The 12,926-nt window shown below is 44.0% G+C and overlaps 3 protein-coding genes across 3 annotated transcripts; 2 read left to right on the top strand and 1 right to left on the bottom strand.

Moving 5' to 3' along the window:
* Positions 1-1,815: 1,815 nt before the first annotated feature.
* Positions 1,816-4,732, bottom strand: LOC110524865. The gene is made up of 5 exons (XM_021604821.2): positions 4,526-4,732; positions 3,757-3,828; positions 3,021-3,125; positions 2,258-2,329; positions 1,816-2,151 (listed from the first exon to the last, which is right to left on the bottom strand). The coding sequence occupies exons 1-5, from the start codon at positions 4,541-4,543 to the stop codon at positions 1,912-1,914; spliced, it is 507 nt and encodes a 168-aa protein (XP_021460496.1). The 5' UTR covers positions 4,544-4,732; the 3' UTR covers positions 1,816-1,911.
* Positions 4,733-6,771: 2,039 nt separating this feature from the next.
* LOC118964738 (extensin-like) lies at positions 6,772-7,986 on the top strand. The gene is made up of 4 exons (XM_036979088.1): positions 6,772-6,793; positions 6,889-7,120; positions 7,326-7,443; positions 7,699-7,986. The coding sequence occupies exons 1-4, from the start codon at positions 6,772-6,774 to the stop codon at positions 7,984-7,986; spliced, it is 660 nt and encodes a 219-aa protein (XP_036834983.1).
* A 3,714-nt stretch (positions 7,987-11,700) lies between these two features.
* LOC110524866 (phosphatidylinositol 3,4,5-trisphosphate 5-phosphatase 1-like) lies at positions 11,701-12,723 on the top strand. The gene is made up of 2 exons (XM_021604822.2): positions 11,701-12,130; positions 12,364-12,723. Exons 1-2 carry the CDS (start codon positions 11,701-11,703, stop codon positions 12,465-12,467), a joined length of 534 nt encoding a protein of 177 aa, XP_021460497.2. The 3' UTR covers positions 12,468-12,723.
* Positions 12,724-12,926: the final 203 nt, after the last annotated feature.

Genomic DNA, 12,926 nt, shown 5'->3' with positions numbered 1-12,926 from the left:
CAAATAGGATTCCCTCAAGATTTCAGATTGACATTTTTTGATATGAAACTTAAGTATCTGAAAATATCTACATTGGTCAGTCCAAAATGGCTTTTTAAATCAGTCATGGAAATAAATGTGAATTCTGTGATCTGTGAATTCTGGAAATGCTATCCTAAGGATTGTTCCATAAAGGCTTATAATTTTAGGGAGTGTTTTTGGATCTTGTAGAATACTTCAATGTTCTTCCATATTGTTATAGTGTTCTTTACTATTAAGTTGTCAATCCTTAAGAGTCTAGATATAAACAGTTAAATTATATATTTGATGAAACATTGAATTTGGCCTTACTACCATTAGCCCATAGAAACACATTGAATAACAGATGCATACATGGAGAAACATAAAAATAAATCGTTTTTTTTTTTTAAGTGTCTGTCCAATATCTGGGAGACATAAGATCAGGAAATTTAGATTAAAAAAAATGCATATTTAACCCCTTTATTGGCACTAAACTACTTCCATTTTTCAAAACTGGTACCGGGCTACATTGACAAGTCCTGTGAGGTTTGTGGGCGTCTCTAGAGCAGAACACTGACACCTACTTGCTCGTGAGTCTCACACTTTTCCACAGAGGGGTTATATTAGTGTGTTGGCCAAACCTGTCGGACGCTACAACACCAATTAATTGGGATGTCTTCTGGTCTGACAAACACCGCTGGAACTCGGCCCCCTTCCAACGCGGGAGGCCACCATCAGCGGATTGAGACGAAGTCCATGCAAAAAAATAATGTGAAGACTGATGGGGATTTGACATTGACTCTGTGGGGGGGGGGGTTAATGTTCTTAGCTTTATCCTTTGAAAATAGACACGTAAAGTTTCCGGGGACGAGCATGATCTTCACGATGTACTCCTTGTTCCTCTTTAGCGCATTTTAGGTGTCGCTAGTAAAAGCCTTGGAATCGCAGCAACTCATCACCCAAGTATGGAAAGTTAAAACCACCCTCAGATTTAGGAAGATGTACAATTGTTCATTCTATGGGTTTAGTTGCCCACAAGTCTTGTGACCGTATACTTATTTAAAATACTAAATACCAATTACCCCACCGAAGACAAGAATAAATACAAAAACAACAAACTTCGGGAGCCATGACCGAGGTTATTTTTTAATAGAATTCTGGGAAGATTATTTAATTAGATCGGCTTTCTATGAGTAATGAGATAAAGTTCACTTTATATTTGCTGCTTTCATCTTAAGTATTTGATTTGTGATCCACTTTAAAAGGATTGCTGTTGAGCGGTTATTTTTACCTATTGCCATTTATTTCAGCGTTTTTTTTTCCCCCACATGGGTTGAGCAGACAACACACCAAAACAAAAGCAAAGTGCTTCTTTGTACTTTCCTTGAATTAACTCAGATTATAATTCCCCTAATGTACACCTTAAAAGCAGCCAAAATTATAATAATCAGGGGACATCTGTATGTCTGTACATTTGTAATGTTAAAGATTAACTTTAATTGACATTTAATCACATCGTCTTGACGATGAGCTCTGTTCGTTCTCCATATTCTGTCGCTAAGTGTACTGTGTAAATAAGCATGATACAGAAGGAGCCAATAAAGAAACTTAAAACCAATAAATAGATTTTTTTTTAAACGGTCAATCCTTAAAATAGCTTTCCTACGTAGTGTCTTGTAGTCGGGTAATCTCCAGGTGTACATCATGTTTAGAGATGACTTATTACATTTGTCAATCTTATCAAATGTTTTTGGTTAACTGCAAGAATAAGAGTTTGCCTGGATTTGATCTAATATATTGTTGAATAAAAGCCCAAATAATAATAATCCATTTTATTAATTCATAAAGATATTTAGACATTACATATTTAAAAAAATATTTTAAAAAAAAGCCACAACACACACCCCACAATCAGCCAATAGAGGGTCTATCCAGACTACAAAACCTGAATCTGTGTGTTCGACAGGACACTTCATCGGCAGACTTCACCATCTCCTCCTGGGTATCACGGTCCATGTCAAAGTCATACAGAACAGTATTATCAAAGTCAAAGCGAACAGCAACACTACGGTTCAAGTTGCCCGTGTAGGGAATAGTATCATAGTGATCCGCTGGGCCAAGTCTCCAATGCATCGCCTTCTTGGTTGATATCTGAAAAACAACCGTGGTTAGAGTTCCTGTACCAATAGTGTCCCGCAACTTTTTAAACAGAAACCTATCCTTCATATTAGATTTCGGCAAATGAGAAAGGACATACCTCATCGTCGGAGTACTCCTCGTGTGATATTGATCTCGACAGGGCATCATGGGTGATGAATTCCACCGCCACCTAGAAAACAAAGGAAACTCAGAACTTCAGTCTAATGTTTTATGTGGTAGTACCATGTGACAACACCCAAGTCGAGTAACCAGTAATTGAAAGCACCTCAGATAAATGAGTGCAAATGTTTGCAACAAACTGTTTGGGGTGGGGTCATTTTGTTTTAGTGTACAGTTTGTCCTTAATGTCTCATGTCTCTTCACAGGAAAGTACATGACACTGAGTTAATACTTCCTGATCTACACCTGGACGGTCACATAACGCTAGCACGGCTAACACACCCGGACGGGTACATAACACTAGCATGGCTTCAAGAGACTTCTAGGTTCAATCGAAGAGTGATTATTTGACCAGAGACCAGTATTACAGTAAACCCATGATGCTCAGACAGTAAAATCAATGATCATTAATAACCATAATTATTGTGATACAGGATATTTAAGTTAAGTGGTTTTATTTGCCCCAGATACCAGATCAAACATTTCAAAACAGTGCGCGCTTTGTTAGTTTATTGTAACTAGTCAAAACTACTGAATCGGCTCAATGGTCATCTAAAATAAATAGTTGTTTACGGTCTTGCAATAATGTTAGAGCCATTTATTATTTCATATAAGTATTAAAATGAACCAAAACCACCCCAATCATGCAATACAGGGTCTGTCCGTGTTAGACAGGCCACACCATTGTCTGTAGACTTCACCAGTATCTCCTCCTGGGCATCACAGGCCATCTCAAAGTCATACAGGACAGTATCGTCGTGGTTCTCTGGGCCAAGTCTCCAGTGCATCTCTTTCTTGGTTGAGATCTGAAAATAAAACCGTGGCGAGATGGTCGACCCTACTGTGGATATGGTCCCGATGTGATGACACCAACCCCCTCTGCCGGGATAGCCTCACCACACATTTTATTATTTTTACTAGCAAAGACAAACGAACAAAAAAAAATCCCTCACGAAAGTCAAATGCAATTATATTGGCATCTACTCTGCCGGTTGTTGGTTCTTATTTAGTGAGAAATTATCCACAGGGAAGCTAAACTTCAAAAACGCAGGTCCATGCGCCCATCACAATCTGATCACGCGTCGCCCAAGAAGGACGTTTCTGGTTTTCCAGAAACTCAACGGCAGCCTAGACACTAAAGTCTGGGGAAACACCTTCCTGTGGATGGTTCTATCCAAATAAAAGACCAACTGACCACACACAACCGGTAGAGGAAGTTCAACTGTAATTTAATAAACCTTCTGGCTCGTAAGGAAACTTTAAACATTTTGGCAGTGTTTTAATTTAGACTAGATCCCAGAAAGATGGTCTCAGTCTGATTTATTAGGCTACTGTGTACGAGAGCTGGCATACTGCCTTCATCCATTGACCACTGGTGTCCCTGCCAGTTGAATTGAATTCTCCCTCGAGTTACAGAGTACAGCAAATGAAAGATACCTCGTCATCCGAGTACTCCTCATGCGACGTTGAACTTAACAGGTATTCATGCTTGTTGCATCCTACCGTCACCTAGAAAACAGACGGCAAAAGTGAGCTCAGGACTTCAGTTCCACAGAACGGTTAATTGTATGTTACCCCGTGACATTTAAAAATCCGGTCATTGAAAAAGAGCTTCAGAGAAAAAGGCTTACTGTTAATGCAGAAGCACATGGCATGAAATCATGGAGGACAAATAGCAATTATTCAACTTGGTGAGAATGGAAAGCATATCTCCCAAACAGAACAGTTAACGCATTAGAAATGACATCTGCAGGCCCAACACGGTTGTACATTTCAAATCCCACGTAATTAGTGACAAGCAACTTCTGTGTGCCGAACATGAGCCACACAGACTCACTCAAAGATGTGATGCATAGGACACACACCTAAGTGCTGCATTTACACAGGCAGCCCACTTCTGATCTTTTCACTGATTGGTCAAAAAAAAACAAATCAGATCAGCTCTTTTGCCAATAATTGAGCTTCCTGTGTAAGCAGTTTGAGCCTGCAAATGCCCTGTCGGGTACAAACCGCAGCAGGCCCGCCACCCCGGCCTGACAATTTTTTTGCGTGACCAAACCCTAGTTTGATTTGTTCTAAAACAGTTTGCTACTTGAATGATGAATGACTTGGTTGAAATGGTTGTTTTGATTTGAAAGACTTCTCATTATCTCACAGTATTAAACATATCGGTCTGAAAAGACACTAATGAAAGTAGTAAACTTACCAAAGAAACAACTTCCATTTACCGCTACAGGTATGTGACGTCTTCCCTGAATATTTTTTTTTCTGAAAAAGGTGATTGATAGTCTAGCAGTCTACCTTGTGAACATTATGGAGTTTTTAAATGGGACTTTATCTACACCAAATTATCTACACCTGGCTGACCTCACGTAGCCTCAACCAATCAGCAGAACCCTGGGCCCAATTCCAATTCCTCCTCTTCTGCCCTAAATCACAGATGATCCATTATATTTGACCAGATCATGTAGTGGCCGCTCTAACAATAAGAAAATACACGTATTCAAAATGGAAGGCAGTTGGAAGGAGGCAAGATCAGGTGGGACTATTCTAGCCAATGAGAGGGCAGCTACGTGTTTGAACAACAGGCACAACTCTGATATAGTGTTTTTTTTGCAGGAAAGTCACGTGTTCTACTTGTTTCAGTTCACTTGTGACAACTTATGAAACTTCTAATTGGATAAAATAAAACCTCAAGAATCAAATGAGCCATTCATTTTTTGTTGTTGACCAAATTCAACACTCTCATTGAACTCCATACAAAAACTGCTGGAGAAGACAGATTTTGGGCACAGTTATCTCTCTGGCTTTGCCTCTTTCTCTCTGATGTGGTGCACTCTGGGAAGTGTGATGATTGAAAATATGCTTGGCCTATCATGAGGGTGTCTGTGTATGTTTAAAGCAACATTTTGCAACATATGGTGTGACTAGCGGAAAGGCTGTGGCTGGCCTTGGGTGTTGGCAGCTGTCATGAATTGTTGGGGGCACATACAGAACGTAGGGTAGGGAACAAATGGTATTTTGTTAGATAACAAGAGCCAGGTGTGTGATAACTGTATATTCTACACAACTACAACAACTGACCGCTGAAGCGCCTAGGGGGCTGGGACCAGCTCGGGCGCAAACAATCAACGATAGGCTGGGTGAGTTTAAACCACGCCCAGTCTCTACTCTGATAGGCCGGCTCGGAAGCAGGAACTACTTCTGTCAGAGTATATTATAATAACTTTGTCAGGAACAAGTCAGTTCTCTGTTTGCCCTGCGAGGTGTGACAGAGAGCCCGTATATACGAACATTGCATTTACCACTTATTGCTTAGCTAATAAAAAGTACATAGTATACAATTCGGCAACTCAGTGTCATACTTATCGTGATACCAGATTCGATTGACGCAACCCTTAACAGAAGAAAGAAGAGAATTCTGCTTGTTCAAGACACTGGTCTACTGTGTATAGCAAACGTTAGGAGCACCTTCCTAATATTGAGTTATACACTCAGCAATCTGGTCAAATCAAAGTTTATTTGTCACGTGCGCTGAATACAACGGGTGTAGTAGACCTTATAGTGATATACTTACATACAGGCTCTAACCAACAGTGCAAAAAAAGGTGTTAGGGGAACAATAGGTAGGTAAAGAAATAAAATCAACCGTAAAAAGACAGGCTATATACAGTAGCGAGGCTATATACAGTAGAGAGGCTATATACAGTAGCGAGGCTATAAAAGTAGCGAGGCTATATACGGTAGCGAGGCTATATACAGTAGCGAGGCTACATACAGACACAGGTTAGTCAGGCTGATTGAGGTAGTATGTACATGTAGATATGGTCTATTGTGTAAGTAACTATCCCCCTGGCATTATATAGCCGTACACATATTGTATATAGCCCATACATTCAATTGATTTAACGGCAAATGCAAAGGTTTCAAACAAGGTTTTGTGTACACCAAATATCAAAGAAGTAATCAAAATAATATATTCAGCGCTTAAATATCCTGGGGTGTATTCATTTAACGGAACTCATTTAAGAAACAAACAATCAAACAGAGAAAACGGAATGAAACGGGGCGGGACCTACCTGATTTTTATCCAATAGAAACTCTCGTTTGCATTTTTTTCCCATTTGGAGCAAATGGTTTAGCAAAAGAATCAGTGTACTGATTAGTCCCTTTGTGTTACATTATGAAGAAAACAACTGAGGAGAGAAAACTCTCAATCTTAAAGGGAAAACAAAAGCAGAGCATTCATTGATCATGGGAACATTCAGACAGACAATTCCGTATATTAATGTTGAATACAGCACCATGTTTCTGAAAAACATGAACATAGAAGAAAAAAATAACCAGGGTAGAATCTGGACAGTCATTTCAAACATCAGCTAATAATGCTGCTCTATCGAATACATAAATGTAAGAGTCGTCAGCTTTTCAAAAATCCCCCCAAAATAAGAGATGAATGACAAGAAGCATTGTGGTAAAATTGAGCTAGCCAACAACAAAGGCACCTTCAGGGGGAAACAGTTTGGCAAGTCTTTCTGTGCAAAAAAAATATTAACCCCTCACCAACAGCCCCCTACCCTGGTCCCCCCACCAACAGGCCCCAACCCCTAGCCTGGTCGCCCCACCAACAGGACCCAACCCCTAGTCTGGTCCCCCCACCAACAGGCATCAACCCCTACCCTGGTCCCCCCACCAACAGGCCCCAACCCCTACCCTGGTCCCCCAACCAACAGGACCCAACCCCTGGCCTGGTCCCCCCACCAACAGGCCCCAACCCCTACCCTGGTCCCCCCACCAACAGGCCCCAACCCCTAGCCTAGTCCCCCCACCAGCAGCCCCCAACCCCTAGCCTGGTCCCCCCACCAACAGCCCCCAACCCCTACCCTGGTCCCCCCACCAACAGGCCCCAACCCCTAGCCTGGTCCCCTCCACCAACAGGCCCCAACCCCTAGCCTGGTCCCCAAACCAACAGGCCCCAACCCCTAGCCTGGTCCCCCCACCAACAGGCCCCAACCCCTGGCCTGGTCCCCCCACCAACAGGCCCCAACCCCTACCCTGGTCTCCCCCCAACAGCCCCCAACCCCTAGCCTGGACCCCCACCAACAGCCCCCAACCCCAAACCTGGTCACCCCACCAACAGGCCCCAACCCCTAGCCTGGTCCCCTCCACCAACAGGCCCCAACCCCTACCCTGGTCCCCCCCACCAACAGGCCCCAACCCCTAGCCTGGTCCCCAAACCAACAGGCCCCAACCCCTAGCCTGGTCCCCAAACCAACAGGCCCCAACCCCTAGCCTGGTCCCCCCACCAACAGGCCCCAACCCCTGGCCTGGTCCCCCCACCAACAGGCCCCAACCCCTACCCTGGTCTCCCCCCAACAGCCCCCAACCCCTAGCCTGGACCCCCACCAACAGCCCCCAACCCCAAACCTGGTCACCCCACCAACTGCCCCCAACCCCTACCCTGGTCCCCCCACCAACAGGCCCCAACCCCTAGCCTGGTCCCCTCCACCAACAGGCCCCAACCCCTACCCTGGTCCCCCCCACCAACAGGCCCCAACCCCTAGCCTGGTCCCCCTCACCAACAGGCCCCAACCCCTAGCCTGGTCCCCCCACCAACAGCCCCCAACCCCTGGCCTGGTCCCCCCACCAACAGCCCCCAACCCCTAGCCTGGACCCCCACCAACAGCCCCCAACCCCAAACCTGGTCACCCCACCAACTGCCCCCAACCCCTACCCTGGTCCCCCCACCAACAGGCCCCAACCCCTAGCCTGGTCCCCTCCACCAACAGGCCCCAACCCCTACCCTGGTCCCCCCCCACCAACAGGCCCCAACCCCTAGCCTGGTCCCCCCCACCAACAGGCCCCAACCCCTAGCCTGGTCCCCCCACCAACAGCCCCCAACCCCTGGCCTGGTCCCCCCACCAACAGCCCCCAACCCCTAGCCTGGTCCCCCCATCAACAGCCCCCAACCCCTAGCCTGGTCCCCCCACCAACAGCCCCCAACCCCTAGCCTGGTCCCCCCACCAACAGCCCCCAAACCCTAGCCTAGTCCCCCCCACCAACAGCCTCCAACCCCTAGCCTGGTCCCCCCACCAACAGCCCCCAACCCCTTGCCGGGTCCCCCCACCAACAGCCCCCAACCCCTAGCCTGGTCCCCCCACCAACAGCCCCCAACCCCTAGCCTGGTCCCAGATCAGTTGATGCTCTTGCCAACTCCATAGAGCCCCACAGTGGAGGTGTCATAATACCCATAACACCTCAAACAGGGAAATGGTTCCAATCGTTTTTCCAACATTCATTTTTCCACATACGGAATGTCAGAAACATTTCAAATGTAAATGATTATCAAAATATCACTCCAGGATAAGCATGAAATAAAGCCCTGGGTTTTAAACATGTGAATCTCTCTCGGACAAGGTGACTTTTATCAATATATTCGGCTCTGTTTAATCTCAGATTCGAAAATGCTAATTGGCATCAAAGTAGACACCATGCAAGACTACGAATCCCAGCATGCTCTTGCACGTCATCTCTAGCTGACACCTTTGCTAACAGGTATTGTATCAATTTAAAACTTTCACAAGACAGGTTCACAGAATTGTCAACTTAAAGAAATTCAGCCTATGTATTCATGACTAAATGTAGCTAACATTAAATAGCTAAACCAGGGATTCTTGCCTCAGCCTCGATTGGCAGTCTCGTCCAGATTATCATGGTATTTGTAGTTCTTTATGATGTAGTTCTTTATGATAGCCACATTAGCAGCAAATTAACGTTTCATGATATTTTTTTTTACCTTAATTTAACTAGACAAGTCAGTTGAAGAACACATTCTTATTTACTATGACAGCCTATTTTTGGCGGGGAAATACAGCAAATATATTTATAAAAGTCACCTTGTCCTAGAGAGATTTACACGGATGGAGTTAAGTGTATCACTGCCCGCACCCGCCCGCCCGTCCAGTATCAATCACTACTCTGGACGGCTCTGACTTAGAATATGTGGACAACTACAAATACCTGGGTGTCTGGTTAGACTGTAAACTCTCCTTCCAGACTCACATTAAGCATCTCCAATCCAAAATTAAATCTAGAATCGGCTTCCTATATCGCAACAAAGCATCCTTCACTCATGTTGCCAAACATAAATAAAACTGACCATCCTACCGATCCTCGACTTCGGCGAAGTCATCTATAAAATAGCCTCCAAGACCCTACTCAACAAATTGGATGCAGTCACAGTGCCATCCGTTTTGTCACCAAAGCTCCATATATTACCTACCACTGCGACCTGTACGCTTTTCGTTGGCTGGCCCTCGCTACATATTCATCACCAAACCCACTGGCTCCAGGTCATATATAAGTCTTTGCTAGGTAAAGCCCTGCCTTATCTCAGCTCACTGGTCACCATAGCAGCACCCACCCGTAGCACGCGCTCCTGCAGGTATATTTCACTGGTCACCCCCAAAGCCAATTCCTCCTTTGGCCGCCGTTCCTTCCAGTTCTCTGCTGCCAATGACTGGAACGAACTGCAAAAATCACTGAAGCTGGAGACTCACATCTCCCTCACTAACTTTAATCATCAGCTATCAGAGCAGTTTACATATCACAACACCAGTACGCACCAGCTGTGAGAGCAGTTTACAGATCACTGCACATGTACATAGCCCATCTGTAAACAGCCCATCTATCTACCTCATCCCCATACGGTATTTATTTATTTATCTTGCGCCTTTGCACCCCAGTATCTCTACTTGCACATTCATCTTCTGCACATCCTACCATTCCAGAGTTTAATTGCTATATTGTAATTACTTCGTCACCATGGCCTATTTATTGCCTTAACTCCCTTATCTTACCTCATTTCAATGTATATAGACTTTTTGTTTTCTTGTGTTCTACTGTATTATTGACTATGTTTTGTTTATTCCATGTGTAACTCTGTGTTGTAGTATGTGTCGAACTGCTTTGCTTTATCTTGGCCAGGTCGCAATTGCAAATGAGAACTTGTTCTCCACCGGCCTACCTGGTTAAATAAAGGTGAAATAAAGAAATTTAAAAAGTGTCCCCTTTATTTAAACTTCTTGGTGACAAGGGGCAGTATTTTCACGTCAGGATGAAATGCCCAAATTCAACTGCCTGCTACTCATCCCCAGAAGATAAGATATGCATATTATTAGTAGATTTGGATAGAAAACACTCTGACGTTTCTAAAACTGTTTGAATCATGTCTGTGAGTATAACAGAACTTATTTATCAGGCGAAACCCCGAGGACAAGCCATTCAGATTTTTCTTTTTTTGAGGTCACTTTTCAAAGAATTTTCATTGGGAATCCAGATTTCTAAGGGACCTTCTTGCAGTTCCTTCCAGTGGATGTCACCAGTCTTTAGAAATTGTTTGAGGTTTTTCCTTTGTGTAATGAAGAAGTAGCCCTGTTCAAAACGAGGGTCACTTGTAGTGTACTGTTAGATAGAGGCGCGTGACCAGAAAGGTAGCGTCAGTTTGTTTTCTTCCTGTATTGAACACAGATCATCCCGTCTTCAATTTTATCGATTATTTACTTTAAACAATACCTAAAGTTGTGGCAAAGTTTGTTTTGTTGTGGCAATGTTTTGGCAAAGTTTACAGGTAACTTTTGAGATATTTTGTAGTCAAGTTGGAACCAGTGTTTGTTCTGGATCAAACGCGCCAAATAAATGGACATTTTGGATATATATCGACAGAATTCATAGAACAAAAGGACCATTTGTGATGTTTATGGGACATATAGGAGTGCCAACAGAAGAAGCTTGTCAAAGGTAAGGCATGATTTATATTTTTATTTCTGTGTTTTGTGTCGCGCCTGCAGAGTTGAAATATGTTTTCTCTCTTTGTTTACGGAGGTGCTACTCTCAGATAAGCATCGTTTGCTTTCGCAAAAAAGCCTTTTTGAAATCTGACATGTTGGCTGGATTCACAACACATGTAGCTGTAATTTGGTATCTTACATGTGTGATTTCATGAAAGTTTGATTTTTATAGTAATTTATTTGAATTTGGCGCTCTGCATTTTCACTGGCTTTTTGGCCAGGTGCCACATATCCCAGAGAGGTTTGAACCATTGAGAACACCACCTGACCAAGAAGGAGCAAATAAACCATGCAGCAAAGCAGACGAGTGACAACGTTACAGACAAATTTATTACAAACTCAGCTCATTATCAGAGAATGAAAAATACTTTCCAACATGAGGAAGGTGCAACGATGAGCATTAAAAGTCAAAGGACAAAAGTGGTAGCTACTGAAACAGTTTAGGGTTAAAAACATTCCCAGAGGTGGATAACCAGGTAGTTTATACTGTTGATGAAATTGGGGAAGCCAGAGGAGATGTTTGTACGGCTCTATGGTGAAGGGAGGAGGACCACAAGGATCTAAAGACCAACCAGACCCTCAACGCTCCAAGGATCACCTGACCCCTCCAGAGCCCATCTTCTCCTTCACCAAACCCTCTGACCAGGACCCTGACCGGCCCCCGGTCCTCACCCCTCGTAACCGCTCTTACACCTGTTCTGAGACAAAGCCCCAGTCCTCCGTCACCACTGCCTCAGCCTCGGCCCCGCTCCACCCCCAGACCTACACCAAGAACCCTGTGAAGCCCTCACGCTCCGAGGGGGGCATGGTACAAACCACCAATAGACCACATCTGCCCATGAAGTCCCGCCCAGGCCAGGCGGACATCACGCCCACTAAGCCTAAAGACTACAGAGACAGCTCGGAGCTGCCCAGCAAACTGCGTCCACCTACAAGGCCCATCCAGCCCCTCCCCAAAGAAGGTAAATCTACAGTTATTATCCCTCATGAAACGATCTATATCACGCAAGTAGTCTTAGTTCACATATCATGCAAGCAAGTTGCCTATAGCTTCTGTTGTCATGGTTTTAAACTTAGAATACCGCAGATGAAGCGGTTCTGTACATTAAACTATGCACATAGTCAACACAATAGGCTGATGAAAGCAACAGGTCTTTGTCTGTAGTAGAAATCTCTCTTCTTCTTTTTTTCCCAGCGCATCATGAGACAACTCAACCACCGAAGATGGGAAATGACTTTGTGCTTTTTTTGGCTGAAAACCCTCCTCCTCTTGTCCTATATGTTAAAATGAGATGTTGAATGGTGGCTAGTGTCAGTCACTGCAATGCTCGTCTTCCTGCCTCTCCAAACAAGTTTCTGTACGAACTCATCTTTGCATATGCATTAGGCTGTATTCATGGCACCGCTCTGAGGATTTGTGGAGTCCTCTGAAATAAGTATCATCGTTCTTTTTTTTGTTGCACAAATGCTGACAACTACAAAAGCTCTTTAGATTATAGGAATCATTTTTAAAGACTTGTACAACAATCTCAATTAAACTAAAGGGAATCATGTTCACCTGCCTCTCCTATTAATTTCTCACAGGCCCAGTGGCCAGGTATCCTTTATATATGTTAATGCTACCACCTGCTGGTTTGTAGATGGTATTGCATGAATGTAATTTTAATTATTCTTTTGACCCTTTATTTAACTAGACAAGTCAGTTAAGAACAAAGTAGTATTATTACAAGGCCTACTCCAGCCCCAACCACACTGGGC

This window comes from Oncorhynchus mykiss, chromosome 5, assembly GCF_013265735.2.
Source record: "Oncorhynchus mykiss isolate Arlee chromosome 5, USDA_OmykA_1.1, whole genome shotgun sequence".
Taxonomy (NCBI): Eukaryota; Metazoa; Chordata; class Actinopteri; order Salmoniformes; family Salmonidae; genus Oncorhynchus; species Oncorhynchus mykiss.
This window is presented reverse-complemented; position numbering and strand designations above follow the sequence as displayed.